General features: G+C 48.1%; 1 protein-coding gene across 4 annotated transcripts in view; it reads right to left on the reverse strand.

Moving 5' to 3' along the window:
• GNB2 (G protein subunit beta 2) overlaps window positions 1-14,590 on the reverse strand; it is a 447,265-nt gene that overhangs the window by 140,458 nt on the left and 292,217 nt on the right. For all 4 annotated transcript variants that reach the window (XM_069644804.1, XM_069644810.1, XM_069644815.1 and 1 more), the window contains exons 5-6: window positions 1,027-1,090; window positions 767-929 (exon numbers count right to left, since the gene is read on the reverse strand). In XM_069644804.1, the coding sequence (XP_069500905.1) occupies window positions 767-929; window positions 1,027-1,090 (227 nt within the window). The remainder of the gene's footprint in view (window positions 1-766; window positions 930-1,026; window positions 1,091-14,590) is intronic.

Below are 14,590 nucleotides of genomic sequence, written 5' to 3' on the forward strand. Positions count from 1 at the left end.
TTTGATCTTGAAGAGTGGTGGGAACTGCTTCGAGACCTAGACCGAGAATGTTTCCTGTGTCGGCGAGGAGACGAATGTCTCGACTCTACCGAGGAAACTTTCGAAGGAGTTTTAGCTGTCTTACCTCTCTCAAGCTTCCCCTTACGCTCCTTCAAGGCTTTCGCTGTCATGGACATGCAGTCTTTGCACTCCGAACATTGGTGCTCCGATCCCAGGCACCACAAACAGATCCTGTGAGGATCTGTCAACAACATTTTCTTTCCAGTCTCGACATTTTTTGAAGCCGGACCGTGGAATCGTCGGTTTGGGTGAGGAAGCCATCGAGTAAGAGTTGGTTTATTCTCGAGGAATAATGAAGAATATATTCTCTAACAAACTGAGCAATGCGATTCCGAGGCCCACGAAGCGCGGAAAAACTGAACTGAGCAACAGACTCTGCGCGAGTCTATTTATACGCATGATGACGTCGGCGCCGATACAGAGGCTGTCGCGGGACATCAGCTCGAGGGATGTCGACACGCAGTGCCCTCTACTGAAAAATGTTTTCCGAGGCCAGCAAGCTGGAGATCTATCAAGATAAGGAATACGTCGGAGGACACAATCCCTTAGAAAAATATATTTACAGGAAGAAAGGGGGAGGAGTAAAGTTTAAGGAATAGAGCGTCTTGAGAGCAATTGATGTAAAGGCATTAGAGAGTCATGAATCTAGCTTGGAGATTGACTTGGTCACTGTCCACAGCATCTACAGAACACATCCCAAACATACCTGTGTGTCCTGGCAGCTCCCGGCTCACCCGCACATTTCCCTCCCGAGTTTTCAAGCTGTAGATGGAGCAGATGTTGTCTAAACCTCCGCAAGCCACATAGTTGCCAGATGGAGCATAGGCACAGGTCATAACCCACGAGGACCGCAGAGGAATTGCATGCACCTAGAGAGAGGAGTGGGTTAGTGTCGGAAAGCCAGATATCACATTACAAACCATTCACCCCCTCCCAGACACTCCCAAATGCCTGGCATGCTCATACCTTATTTGTAGTATAACTGTCCCATATGATCAGTTTTCCATCCTGGGATGCGCTGACCAAAAGCCTTGAATTTAAACAAATGGAAAAAGACATTGTTAACTGCCAGCAAACAGTTATTGACCAGATACGATGCTCAGCATAGGGACCAACACAACATACTCTTTGTAAATAGTCTTTCCATCATAAGCATGAAATCTTTACTAATGGCGGCTGACCAATTTTTTTTTTTTTTTTTACACAGCAAAACCTTTAACAAGAGCAAACCTAGAGAGCATGCACAGCATTTCTGCACCTGCCTCTGCCACCCGACACGGTCCACCCACTTATTTCTCAACTGACCAGGCCAGGCTTGAAATCACTAACTATCAAGAGCATTAAGGGGGACTAGAAATGAAGAGCACAGTGAACAATTGATTCTTACTCTTTTGCCCTATCCCCATTCTTCCATACTCGCAGATAAGGGAGGCAGACAAAGGGGTGTATGTGGGTGGGAAGGGCAGGCTGGCCAAACAAGGGACGCCCCCGCGGGGTCAGTGGCGGCCGGCCGCACCAGGGCCACACCTGCGTCAAAGGAGGGGGGGGGGGGGCGGTTTGTGCACAAGGGACCCTTACCCCAAATTACTATTGATGGTAAATCTTGTCACATGTTGCTGAATAAGAGGGGGGGGGAGGGTCAAGGTTTGGTGACTTGTTGGCAATGCTCAAAAAGATGTGCTTAAAATGCAGAATTATGGTACAAAATTAATACAAATATTTGTTTGACAAACACTAAAACTGTCAAAAATGTTTATGCTTGCTTAGTGAATCTGTACCTGTGGGAAAGCAATTGATATGGTATTTCGACAGTGATGGTAGTCAAGGATTTGGTGCAAGAAGCTTGCCAATTGCTGGCATATGAGCGCAACGAGTCATACAATGAAAACCTGAGTATTTTGTAGTACCAAATTATTTCAGTGAAGTGTAGGGTAAGATTCACACTTTGATAAATCGTACGGACCTGTGTCAACCCCAGAACTTTTTGCATGGACTTGGTAATAATTTACCTTGTGCCTAAGTGAGTGGGAATATTTCCCATCTAACCTTGTCTTTTTTGGAGTTCTAGTTTCCTAGAACTTTGGACTGACTAATGTACTATGGTAGGACACTATTTTGAATGCAGTGGCTTCCTTTTAACTCTGAATATTTCTTGGGTAAACTACTGTTAGAGGTATAATGGGATTCACATCACCTTTAAATCGATTTAAGTGAGCCAACACACCACACCGTATATGGAGTGCTGGAGCGGATGACATGCATTACTCAACGTAATAGCATTTCTGATGATTGTATCTGCTTAGATTCACATGCTGTGCATATGGGCCGACATCCAGTGGTAACCGCGCAGTATTGCATCTCGTCTTTCGAGGATCGAAAGGGGACGTCGGCATAGGCGTGCCTGTAACACTATCCCTATCATGACGTGTAGTGTACCCAAAATCCCTCATGCGCCGAGGTCCCTCAGATTGTATTTTTTCTGCCATGAGGGAGCCCAAGGCTATTTGTGAACGAGTACATAAAGACAGTAGTAAGATATGTTCCTTCCACCCGAGCGGGGAGGCTGGGTGGGCGAATGTGAATCTAAGCAGATACAATCAGATCTTCTGATGCTTGTTAATCTGCTTAGAATCACATGCTGTTCATAGACTAGCGATCAGTACCCAGAGTTGGAGGTGGGTTGCGAGAAGGAACAGTAGGTTCTTAGTACTGCTTGTCCCACCTGAGAACCAGATCTAGAATGAGTTTCTAGGCAATAGTGTTTTGTAAAAGGTGTACACAGAACTCCAGGTTGCCGCTCTGCACACGGACTCAAGGGTAACATTTGCCGTTAATGCTAAGGAAGCCCAAGTGCCCAGAGTAGAGTGTGCTCTAGGCTTGAAGGGCAGTTCTCTCTTAGCAAGAGTGTAGCATAGTGTGATGCATTTAACAATCCACCTAGAGACTGCTGATTTAGAGACGGGATCCCCTTCTCTACCAGCTGCAACTGAGACGAAAAACTGGTTTGTCTTCCTCAGTGGTCTAGTTCTTTGCAGGTAGAACATGACTGTCCTGCACACATCTAGAGTGTGTAGGCTTCTTTCGGCCAGGTTAGTGCGATTCTGGAAGAAAGTAGGTAGTTCAATTGATTGGTTCACATGGAACTTTGAAATTAATTTAGGTGCAAATCAGGGATGAGTGCGCAGAACCACCTTATTTCTGTGGACTAACGAAAGGGTCGATGTTGAGCGTAAACAAATTTCCCTGACCATGCTATCTAGAGTCCGTTCCCCTTGGAGCGGTTCTGGGGATACCTGGAGGCTTAGTTTTGGCATTGGGCGTTCTGAGTGGCGAACAAGTCGATCTCTGGGAAGCCCCATTCTGCGAAGACGTGGGAGACTGTCTTCGTGTAGACGCCATTCGCACTCTGAGCAGTGGGAAATCTCTGCTTAGCACATCGACTAGACTGCGTTTGCCGGGGACGAGTTGGGACCGCAGGAACATCTTGTGTTTGAGCGCCCACATCCAAATGTTCTGGTACAGCTAGGATAGCCCTGGAGAGCGTGTGCCCCCGGTTGTTTAGGTAATACATGGCTGTGGTGCTGTCTGTCAAGACCAGAACTGTTTTCCCCTGTAGCTGTGTCTGAAAGGCCTTCAGTGATTTGAATACTGCTAATAGCTCCAACAGGTTTATGTGGTTGGATGCTACTTGTGGGGACCACACTCCATGCGCTGTCTGCTGTAGCAGATGAGACCCCCACCCTGCGAGAGATGAGTGTCGTGAGTGGCTTCTACTGCAGGGGTGGTGAAGTTCTTGCCCTTCAAGAGGTTTTCCCTCGACCACCACTGCAGAGAGGGAACGAGGGATTACGAGACAACTACAAGATCTTCCCATTGTCCACTGGTATGACACCACTGGCTGTTGAGCCACTTTTGCATGTGACGCATGCACAGCCGTGCGTGAGAAACTAAATGCATGACGCCATTATTCCTAGCAGTCGCATGGTTTTGTGTACCGTCACTTCCCGACTGGCTACATATTGAGGGATCTGAAAAAGCATGTTCTGAACCCTCTCGTTAGAGCCCCCAGAAACTGTTTGACCCGACTGGGGTCGAAGCTGGATTTCTTCTCGTTGATGGAGAATGCCAGTCTGAACAAGAGGTCCATTGTCTTCCAAGTGTTCAATAGACATGTTTCCTAAGAGTCCCCAGTTATGAGCCAGTCGTCGAGGGAAGGGTAAACCGGGACAATAGTCTGCACAGGTGTGCTGCCGCTACTGCCAGGACCTTCGTAAATACCCTTGGCGCCGAGGCAATGCCGAAGGGGTTTACCTTGAACTGGTAGTGCTTGTCCTCCATCATGAACCTTAGGTATTTTCTGTGTGCTGGCAAGTATGAATCTTTACATGGCAACACTGGACATGAATCTCCCTGCTTCAACAGTGGGATAACCTCCGAAAGAGTTAGCATACGAAACTTTTGAGGTTTGACAAATTTGTTTGCTGGGCGCAAGTCTAGTACATGGCGCATGGTGAGGTCCTTTTTGGGTACAAGGAAGTACACTGAATAAATACCCTTCTTTACCTGCAGAATAGGGACGGCTTCTATGGCGTACTTTTCCAGAAGAGCTTCCACCTCTTGAATTGTGGCAGTCGGGCGAATTCCACACAGTACCTGTGAGCGACTGTCTTCAGAACCTACTGGTCAGACGTTATCCCCTCCCTTGCCGATAGGGAAGATGTTAAGAGCCCGCCGACCAGGGTGACATGGAGGGGACCTGGATCCGTAGGTCATTTCTGACCAGAGGCTGCGGCTCCCCTGAAGTTGGGGCCTCTGCCACTACAGTTGCTACGCTGCTGTCCTCTGGGTGGATAGTTTGCAGGGGTGCTGGATGCCTGCCCCAAGTTCCAGGTATTTCCCATATTATACTGATTTTGAGTGGAACAGGATTGGCCCTGAAAGGACATGCGGGAGAACCCCCCCCCCACCCCTCTGCGGGGAGGGTTTTTTCAAGATTTGCAGAAGGGATTCTAGAGTCTCGTGCTCCTTCTTGGCAGTCTCAAGGGCATCATCCACTGCCTTACCAAAGAGGTTTGTATCTTCAACAGATTAATAAAAGCTGCTTGGGTCACTGACTTGAAGCCAGAGTTCCTGGGCCAAGCGTGCCTTTTGAGCAGGGATCTTCCTGCTGTTTCCGCAGCATCCAGGGTATTTTTCAGCACGTTCCGATTGACTGGTCTGCCCTCGGCCACGATGGCGAGTAATGGTTTTTGCGGGTTCAGGTACCTCCTGGAGACCTTCATGCAGTATGTTCCACTGTATATTGGCATAACTGGCAAGCAACGTGGTGTTCGCTATGCTTGTGGGAAAAGCAGCTGCTGTGGTGATATGTTTTCCCAAAGCGTACAGCCTTTTCGACTCCTTATCAGGAGGCGCCTCTCCTGTGGAAAGGCGTACCCCCGCCAGTTTCATGGTGGTTGTCACCACTAGGGAATCTGGGTGGCATGCCCTTAATGTAGGTAGGGTCAGTAGGCAAAGGGCGAAATAGTTTTTCCACCCTCAGATTCACTGCCCTAGTCTGGGCTGGTGTAACCAATGAAGTATCAACTTAATTACTGTTGCGTCACCTGTTCCGACTTCCCTTGCTGATTGTACTGTTTGTAACTATTTTTTACTACCATGGTATCACTTGTTCAGCAAGAAACGTTCTTTTGGCTTCTCCCACTTGGGAAAGTGCTTTGCTCATGTATGTAACCATCTCCTTAAATTATGCGCCCAGATGCCCCGGGTCAAGGTGCGCAATACAAATAAACAAATACAAGGAGCCAATCTTCTCTTCATGGAATTCAGAAGAGGAATGGCTTGGCTGGAGGGGGGCTTTTCTTTGAGGATATCCTCCACAAAATCCTGTTCAGGCAAGGCCTCCTGGGTGGCAATTTGAAAATGGTCAGCCGCCATTCTCAAAATGGCATTGAATGCGATGTGGTTGTCTATTGGGGAAGCCTGGCCGGCCGGAGTGGAGGAATGTGAATCCAAACACAGAACATCATGGTCCTGGTTGCGAGTAGGGCGCGGCCAGGGTTCTGCCTCAACCTGCCGGCTATGCTCCCAGTTGTCTGTAGGATTCGCCTGTTCGTCCACAGTGTAGTCTAAGAAGGTAGGGTCCTCCTCCTGGTCATAAATGTCCTGATACGTGTCCATGTGGATCTCTTCCTCAGAGAGGACACCAGTGTAATCTTCCTGAGTGGGTTCTACACTTGACACTCAGAAGCAGGCATAGGACTGTCCTCCTGAGGTCTCTTTGGGGTAGGGTACTCTGAAAGAGAAATTTCTCCAATCCATCCATACACCATTCAAATTTTTCTCTGGTCCATCTAGATGAGCCAGAGGGGTCGAAGGGTGGAACATTTTCATTTTCCTCCCTATGGCACAGAAATTGGTTTCCAATAGAGATTGACAACGGCACAAGGCTCTCTACGTAGTCCACATGAGCATCGGGATGCTGTGGCGCATCTTTCGGCGCGTCCGCAGGCCGCTCTTTTGTGCTTAGACGTCTCCCGAGACCTCTCCTTCAACCCCATTGCCGAATCCATCCTAGCAAAGCTTTCAGAGATGCTCGGCGATGTGCCATTTGACTGAGGCCTAGCCGTAGATCTTTCTCCTACCAGGGCCTTAGGGGGCGCCGAAGCATCAGCTAAAGGCACTTCGATGGCCGCATGGGTTTTGGAGGTAGCGCCCTTAGTTTTAAGAGGCCCAGTCACAAGACGCTGCAGCGGATGTGCGGAAGGCTGCTGATCCGGAGGACCAGTGAATCCCATCAGAATTTTCAGCGGTTCCGTTGGCACTTTCACCCGTCGACGGCACCGTCGAAACCGGGACCGGGGTTGTGTGCTTAGTGCTGCGATTTTGTATGCCCCGGTCTCCGGGTGTTTTCCCCACAGCGTGACTCAAGTCAGGCCCATTGGGGACGGGCGTGGCAAACCCCGAACCGTCCGCCGTAAGGTCAATGACATCCGACAAGGATGCCTGGTCATCACTGGTTTCCCCCCCTCACCATCACTTTTGGCGGTGGGGGTAAGAGGATCCAGCCTGCGAGATGCCGTAGGCCATCCACAGCTTAAAGCGGGACTCAAGCGTCTTATGGCACAGGTGTTTACAGGCTGTGCACTGCACTTCGTCGTGGTCAAGGGGTAGACAGTTGTTGCACTTCGAGTGCTCGTCCTTGCAAGGGTATCTGGCCGTGCAAGAGGTGCAACACCTAAATGGTGTCCTTTCCATAGCGAAAGGCAATAAAGGCGATGACCAGACCTAGGGAGCAAAGAGGGGGGGAAGAGGAGAGACAAAGAATATGGCCACCCTGACCCTACTCTCCCTACTGTGTAGGCTGGCCAGAGGGCCCAGTCACGTGGACGGCTCCGCCGCCGGATCGTAGGCGTCGAAAGTCCACTGCAGTCTTCGGTGTAGTACAGGAAGCACCGTCTGAAGGACTTAAGGGGATAATCAACAAAGACGATGAACAAGGTAGTAATAACAATGTCTCTTATGCAAGAGCTCTGCAAAGGGCAACCAGTTATCTGGGCAGAAATTATTTTTATCTGAGGGACCTCAGCGCGTGAGGGATTTTGGGTAGACTATACATCGCGATAGGGATAGTTTTACAGACATGCTTATGCTGATGTCCCCTTTCGATCCTCGAAAGACACGATGCAATACTCCGCGGTTACCACTGATGTCAGACCATATGCACAGCATGTGATTCTAACAGATTAACAAGTATCAGAAACAATGCATCCCCCTTTCTTACTTACCGGTTAACATTTTTGTTACGATTGAATTGTTACTTGAATGGTTGGTGACAATGGTTTTACTTTTATGACATTTAGTCATTCCTCGCAGGCTGTCAAATCAGCCTCTGAAATGCACGGGAAGGTCACCATTCTGCTCAGATGGCGGGGTCTTTTTTCGCCATTTCTCATTTGCTGGTGGTTTCCTAGGTCGTTTGCCACTCTAGGCATGAAGACCTTGGTTTGTTTGTTTAATTTGTAGAGAGCTCCAGACCCGGGAGTAAAAGGGTGCTTAAGACAGGTTACAAGTTGAAATGTTTTCTTCGACTGGAATCCTTTGTATTCCCTGCCGAGGCTCCAGTGTCTGAGATGGCATGAAGTGGGGGCATCCCCTGAATGGATCCAAATCCCATTTTGGGGGAGGGGTGGGAGGTTTAGGGGGGCGGCTGGCTGTCCTGATTGGACAGCCAGACCTCCCCTTTCTGTAAACTACAGAGAGAGTTTGCAGAAGTTATGCTGCATTTCCTGATTACTCCAATTCTGGAACCGGCTGACAAATCGGACACTGGAGCTGAATGCAAGAGGAAGATGAAGACATCTGTAGCGATTTCCAGCGACCAGAGAACCTACTGTGTAACCGGAGCCGGATGCAACCCCTCCTTCTTATCGACCTGGGAGTCCCGAATGCAAATCCTACCCAGATGCTGTTGGGATCCACTAGTCTTAAGACCTGCATTATGAGCCATACCATGATGTGCTGGGCTGCAAACCGCAAATACCCTGCGACCACGAGCACAAGTGCACTGCATGGTCCTCCGAATCCATCCGAAACTTGGTGGACTCCTGCTGGATCTACAGAGACACAAATCGAATCCTCACCAGAGCGCAGGACCAGATTAGTGAAGAGAAGCCGACCAATGATATTCATACATTTCCTCCCAAGGTACTGTGCGGGCTTGGGTAATACTTACCTTAAGTCTGGTGTGCATCCTGTGAGGCTAAGTGGGGGTTTGTGGGGTTGGGAGTTTGCCCATACCACTTGCCCAGGCCACATGAAGGAATGGATATAGGGAGATATTGGGGAGAATTCTCCCTTCTACCTTAGAGACCCCTAGCTCATTTGATGGACTTTATCCTAGAAAGAGGGAGAGAGAGAAAGAGGGAGAGAGAGAAAGAGGGAGAGAGAGAAAGAGGGAGAGAGAGAAAGAGGGAGAGAGAGAAAGAGGGAGAGAGAGAAAGAGGGAGAGAGAGAAAGAGGGAGAGAGAAAGAGGGAGAGAGAAAGAGGGAGAGAGAAAGAGGGAGAGAGAAAGAGGGAGAGAGAAAGAGGGAGAGAGAAAGAGGGAGAGAGAAAGAGGGAGAGAGAAAGAGGGAGAGAGAAAGAAAGTGAGAGAGGGCGAGAGAAAGAAAGAGGGAGAAAGAGAAAGAGAAAAAGATTTTGATTTGAACACGGTTTCTTTTGGTTTTGGAGTCTGAAACTCCATAGGCATCTTTTTATAATGTGACACACAGCACCGTCAGTGCAGTGGCACAGAGAAGTCTTTCAGATTTCACAAAGGCTTGAATACCTTTTCTTGGTTAAACTACTGTTTCCCAAGACCAGTAAAGTGCAGTTGACTACTTATTTTTTTAGAACTTTGTAGACCCAGCACACACTATTTTCCATGGAGTGCTGGAGGGGTTTACCTTTGGCTACGTTCTCATGTAACATTTTTATGTTACCCTTTCTACAATTAATGGCCGGTGGCAGTGGTTTACTTTTCCTACCAGTGTTCGTTTCAGATTTACTCTGCACGCCAAACCAGATTTGGTCCTTTTTTTTGTCTTTGGCGGGGTTCAGTACTGAAGCCCGCCTCTGGCTCCAGCGTGCCTGGCAGGGGGGAAGCAACGGAGGTGCCTGAAAATCCCTGTGCTTAGTCTCCTTGGTACAGGAATGCACTCAAAGGTGATTGGTCGGCAGGCTGTCCTTGGAGAACAGCCACCCTGCTTTGAGAGTGTCTCATGATGCCTACCCCCGGGCATCCGGAACAAGTTCATCAGCCCCGGGAGCAGGCATCCAGATACTCATTAAAACCCCAACAGCCTCAGCTGGCTCATCATAGAAATCAGTCCTGGTGCCAGAGGCGCCAGGCTCATAGACTTTACTTACCTTATGCAGACCATGCTGCAAATGAGTCCAAGCCAACGTGAGGCCTGGATGGGACTATTTTATTACAGGGACTATTTTTTACTCTGGTGTGGTTCTGGGGCACTTCTTACCTGGGACTACTTTGCAGGCTATTTAAACCACGCGCGAACAGCAGCTCATGCTTCGTGTTATTCTGCATCCAGCAGCGTAACGCTCACTGTGTCTGCAAGTCAGCATCCAGTCTTCTGCCACGCCCGCCTCGAATCTGGAGCTTCTAGACAAAAGGAAAAGAAAGGAGAAGAGGTTAAATCACGGACATTATTTGATTCCTTACCCGATTCCGGACCCAGCACATCTCCGAGCCTGGAAAGGACAATATTTCAGCACGCGTCGCTTCGCCAGCAGCAGCGCCGCGTTATACTCACCAGTCCACCGTCATTTTTCTTTGTCGAAATCCAGCACCTGGGGGGGAAAACAAAAGGAATAAACAAGGTGAGCCGAGAAAACCGACTAAGACTATCTCTTTGCCACCATAGGCTTACCTGCTTTACCACCGGAGGTATTATCCTTTAATGCGCCGAATCTTTCTATGCCGCACCTATAAAGGGAGAGAAAACAGCAAGTTAAACTCATGCAACTTTTACCAGGCAGTGTTCGGTAATACAGACTCTTACTTGAATGCCATCAGCTGCCTCCAGGCAATATTGTTTTGGACCCAGCTGCAACCCAACGAGGGAATGGAACAAGAGTGAACATCGGACATATTGAACTCTGAACTTTATAGACACTGGAGTCTATATTCCTCCGGAACTCCTCCAGTACCTTCAAACCAGTTAAGTAACTGGCATCTACGCGCCCCTGGATGCCATGCAGGATGGAGAGCTCATTTAAAAACATAAGGTGAGGTTACCAAGAGGGGATATCGGACGTGATTAGTGGGGAGAACGAGAAAAGTTGGGGGGGGGCATCACTTAAGTCCAGGGGTGGCTAAATCCCTTTCTCCACTTGCAGGAGAATACTTCTACGAGTCCAGCAGACAAGATTAGGCGGGCCAGCCCAGACTGTCATCTCTTCACTACGCATCACGTTGGTGGAGCCCGCAGCTGTCCGGGTCCGATCGACGCCCCTGTGGGAACCAGGTGAGCGTAACAGAGTGCTAGATAGGCTGCGTATGAATGGGAGAGACTTGTATAAAAGGAAAGGTCTTTTGCAAGGAAGGCAGAGTCGACCACTGGACGAAGGAATCCGAAGAAGAACTTAGACGAGAAGCTTGCTTCAACTCCTGGACCGTTGGTTTGCCCATTGAAGCCCTGCTGAAGCTCCGAATTGGCCTCAACTAGAGAAGCCCTGCAAAGGAGGACCTCTCCCCATGGGCTGGTGGGACCAATTCACCCCAAGGCGTACTCATCTGGAAATCCTCTTGTTGCTGGCTGTACATCCATTTGCTGCTACAGGAACCGAGTGCCAGGGAGAGGATCACCAGAATCGAGTGCATCGTTTAAGTCGGACTCCAGCTCCAGAAAGATCCTCCGGACTCCTTCGAAGGACTAACCAAGCAAGCAAGCCTGAGCCACGTCAACAGAACTGGACACCAGAAGTAAGGAAAGCCCACAAGGTATCCAAGAACCGCAGTGATGCTATTCGCGAGAAGCTGAAACCGCAAGGTGCTGCTGATCTGACCTTTGCCCATTGCTGACGCTGACCTTCGAATCGTAGTGCAGGAGTCCCCAGACATCCTCCCTCTTGTACCCACGACTGAGGCCCAAGAACAGGATCTGCCATACTACAAAAGGAACAGAAGCCAGCTGGAAGCAATTTCTTCAGACCTAAGGTACTGTAAAGTAAGGGGTACTTACCTCTTGTTGTGTAGCATTGCTTGCTCTCAGTTGAGACTTTCATTGGCTGCCTTTTGCAGAGTTGCTTGCAGCTTTGCCAATCACAAGCCGCTCAGCTTGTGGCCAAACTGATTTCTTATTCTACAAACTCTATAAACATTGCGCAAGACTTTTTACTTACCTTCAAGAAGTGCCTCAGCTCAACTGACATTGGCTGTCCTGGCTCCCTGAAGACTTCTACCTCCGACTGTTTTGATCTGTCCCTCCAAAAAGTCATACATTCTTAACTTCATTGCACTGGGAGTTTAAAAGTCCCGACCCGTTTGAGAAATGTGTTAAACATTGTTTCTCTCCCTAAAGTTTTTCCTATCGACAACACTCAGTATTGCTCTAAATGTACCAGTGATATATCAAGTTCCAAAGTGTCCTAGTTATTGAAGTCAGCTCAGGGTTTAGGAAGTGTCCGTGTGCCTTGATATGATCTGTTATTAATAACGGGCTTAATACCCAGAGGTTTCCAAGCGCAGATCCGGGGAACGAACCTGTGTTGCTCCGTGTCGTCTTGCGTATTTAAACTGAATGTGTATTTTGAAGTATATTTAAGTGTTACATATTTGTTCTATGTTACAGCCCTACAACTCACATTGACCCACCCCCCCTCGAGATGAGCCTGGCTGCTCAGTCACTCTACCAACTTGTGTAGTACATGTTTGTACCAAAGGTTGGGTTAACTATTTCCAAGAGGACAAGGCTAGTACAGTCTCCCACATGGTACTGCATAAAATCTTGCCTAACAGGAGGCTTCTCTGAAGTCCTGGATCACTTTACTAACTCTGAAGCTAATACTTGTTAAAAAAGATATTCTCTGGACCTCTGACTTTGCTGCAGCTGAACCCAATCCCGACTTGCCTACAGTTGGCTCCTAGACCACAAGGGTCCCTCTTTTGCCTCTTAGAAAACTCACGCTATAGAATAGGGAAGGACTTTGATGAGGATTCTGTCTGGAAAGTGTAACAAGTATAAAAGAACTTATCAGTTAGTGTAGTAACAAACATTTGTCATTACTGTCATTTTTCTATAACAATGGTGGGTGCGAGCCACTACTATTAAAGCAGTCTCATGTAAAAGTACACAAAGTTGCTTTCCTAACTTTGAATGGTGCCCCCTCCCTCTTAAAATTAATAAGTATTGGTACTGTATTATTCTTAACTGAATGAGGGCAAAAGCTTACCAATAGGGATTACCTCCCTTGAAATACATTGTGTTATTTCTGAAAGTGTACAAGTGGGTTTTGCTTTCCCTGATCTGCTTTATAGAGATCTAAAAGAGTCTTAATATGCGTTTTATGGGGTGCTTATAGTCCCTCTTAAGAGTATGTTTGCGTACCTTGAATAGCTGCTGCTCTTCTAAACTTGTAACAATGGGTTGTGCTTCCCCAAATTGCATTGGTGCCATTATAAAATAGTTTCATAAAGTTTTTACTTACCTTAGAAACCGTATTGTACACTTTGAGTATAACGAGTATAAATAGCTATTAGGTAGCAGATAGTTATGTACCAATAGGTCAATTACTTATCTTGAAATACATAGCGTCTTTCAAGTGTAATTGGGTTTTGCTTTCCCGGAATTGCTAGGTGCATGTTCATACTTGCTCATTGAGTTCCTGAAAGCCCCTCAGAAAGTATAGGCGTTTGACCAAGTTACTCACTGTAGTGAGCACCTTACTCCTAGTCCATAGTCCCCCCCTTTCCTCCATACGTGTGGGACATTCTGTCCACTGGGACAGGACCGGAGCACTTTAAACATCAAACTTTTGGCCTTTTATTTTTACGCGGGGCCACCAGACGTGACTGCAGCCCTGCCTTCCTGAGCTCCGCCCAGGTCATCGCCCTCGAGTCATTTTCTATCGCCAGGTCAAGGACCATTTAGCAAAATAGAGGATACTAAGAGGGGACAGCGAGAGGGTGTATGGAGGAAAGGAGACTATGGACAAGGAGTAAGGTAATCACTACGGTGATTAAACTGGTCATACTTCCACGTCCCGTCCCCTTTCCTCCATACTTGTGGGAGATTACCAAGCACTGAAGACAGGAAAAGGGAGGATGGAAATTTCCCTTATCTGAACAAATTCTTAAGAACTGCCTGGCCAAATTGGGCATCGGCATGGGAGCTCAGGTCAAGATAATGTCTGTGAAAAGCCAAAAGGGGTAGCCCACGTAGCAGCCTTGGCTATGTACTCCCAAGGGGCATACTTCTGGACGGCAACGGCTGCCGCTTTGCCACGGACCAAATGCACATGAATGCCCTTTGGAGGCTGAAGGCCTTGAACTATGTAGTCCTCAGAGATACATGAAGCTATCCAACAAGAGATGGCCGCTTTGAGGTGGGTTTCACTTTAGGGTCACCAAAGTTAACAGAGTTGTGAAGAACTTCTAAGTTAACTTGTGCCGTCGAGGTAAAACCTCAAAGTTCAATCAACGTCTAGGTTGTGTAGAACCCGCTCGGCATCGGAGACCAGGTTCAGAAAGAAAACCAGTGAGGATATCGACAGGTTTGGGCAGGACTCAAGACAACTTTGGGAAGGAAAGCAGGTTCAGTGCGGACCACAAGCATATCCTTGTGTAAAGTTAACAGATATTTGACAGAGCTTGAAGCGTACTTATTCTTCTCGCAGAGGTTAACACAATCAAGAAAGCCACTTTCCAAGAAAGGTACTTGAGCTCAGAAGTGGCCATAGGGTCAACAGGCTTACGACACAAAGATCCCATTTTGGATGAGGAGGCCGGACCGGAGTAAAAAGACGACC

The sequence above is a fragment of the Ambystoma mexicanum genome, chromosome 1p (genome assembly GCF_040938575.1).
Source record: "Ambystoma mexicanum isolate Mex_15411 chromosome 1p, UKY_AmexF1_1, whole genome shotgun sequence".
Lineage (NCBI taxonomy): Eukaryota > Metazoa > Chordata > Amphibia > Caudata > Ambystomatidae > Ambystoma > Ambystoma mexicanum.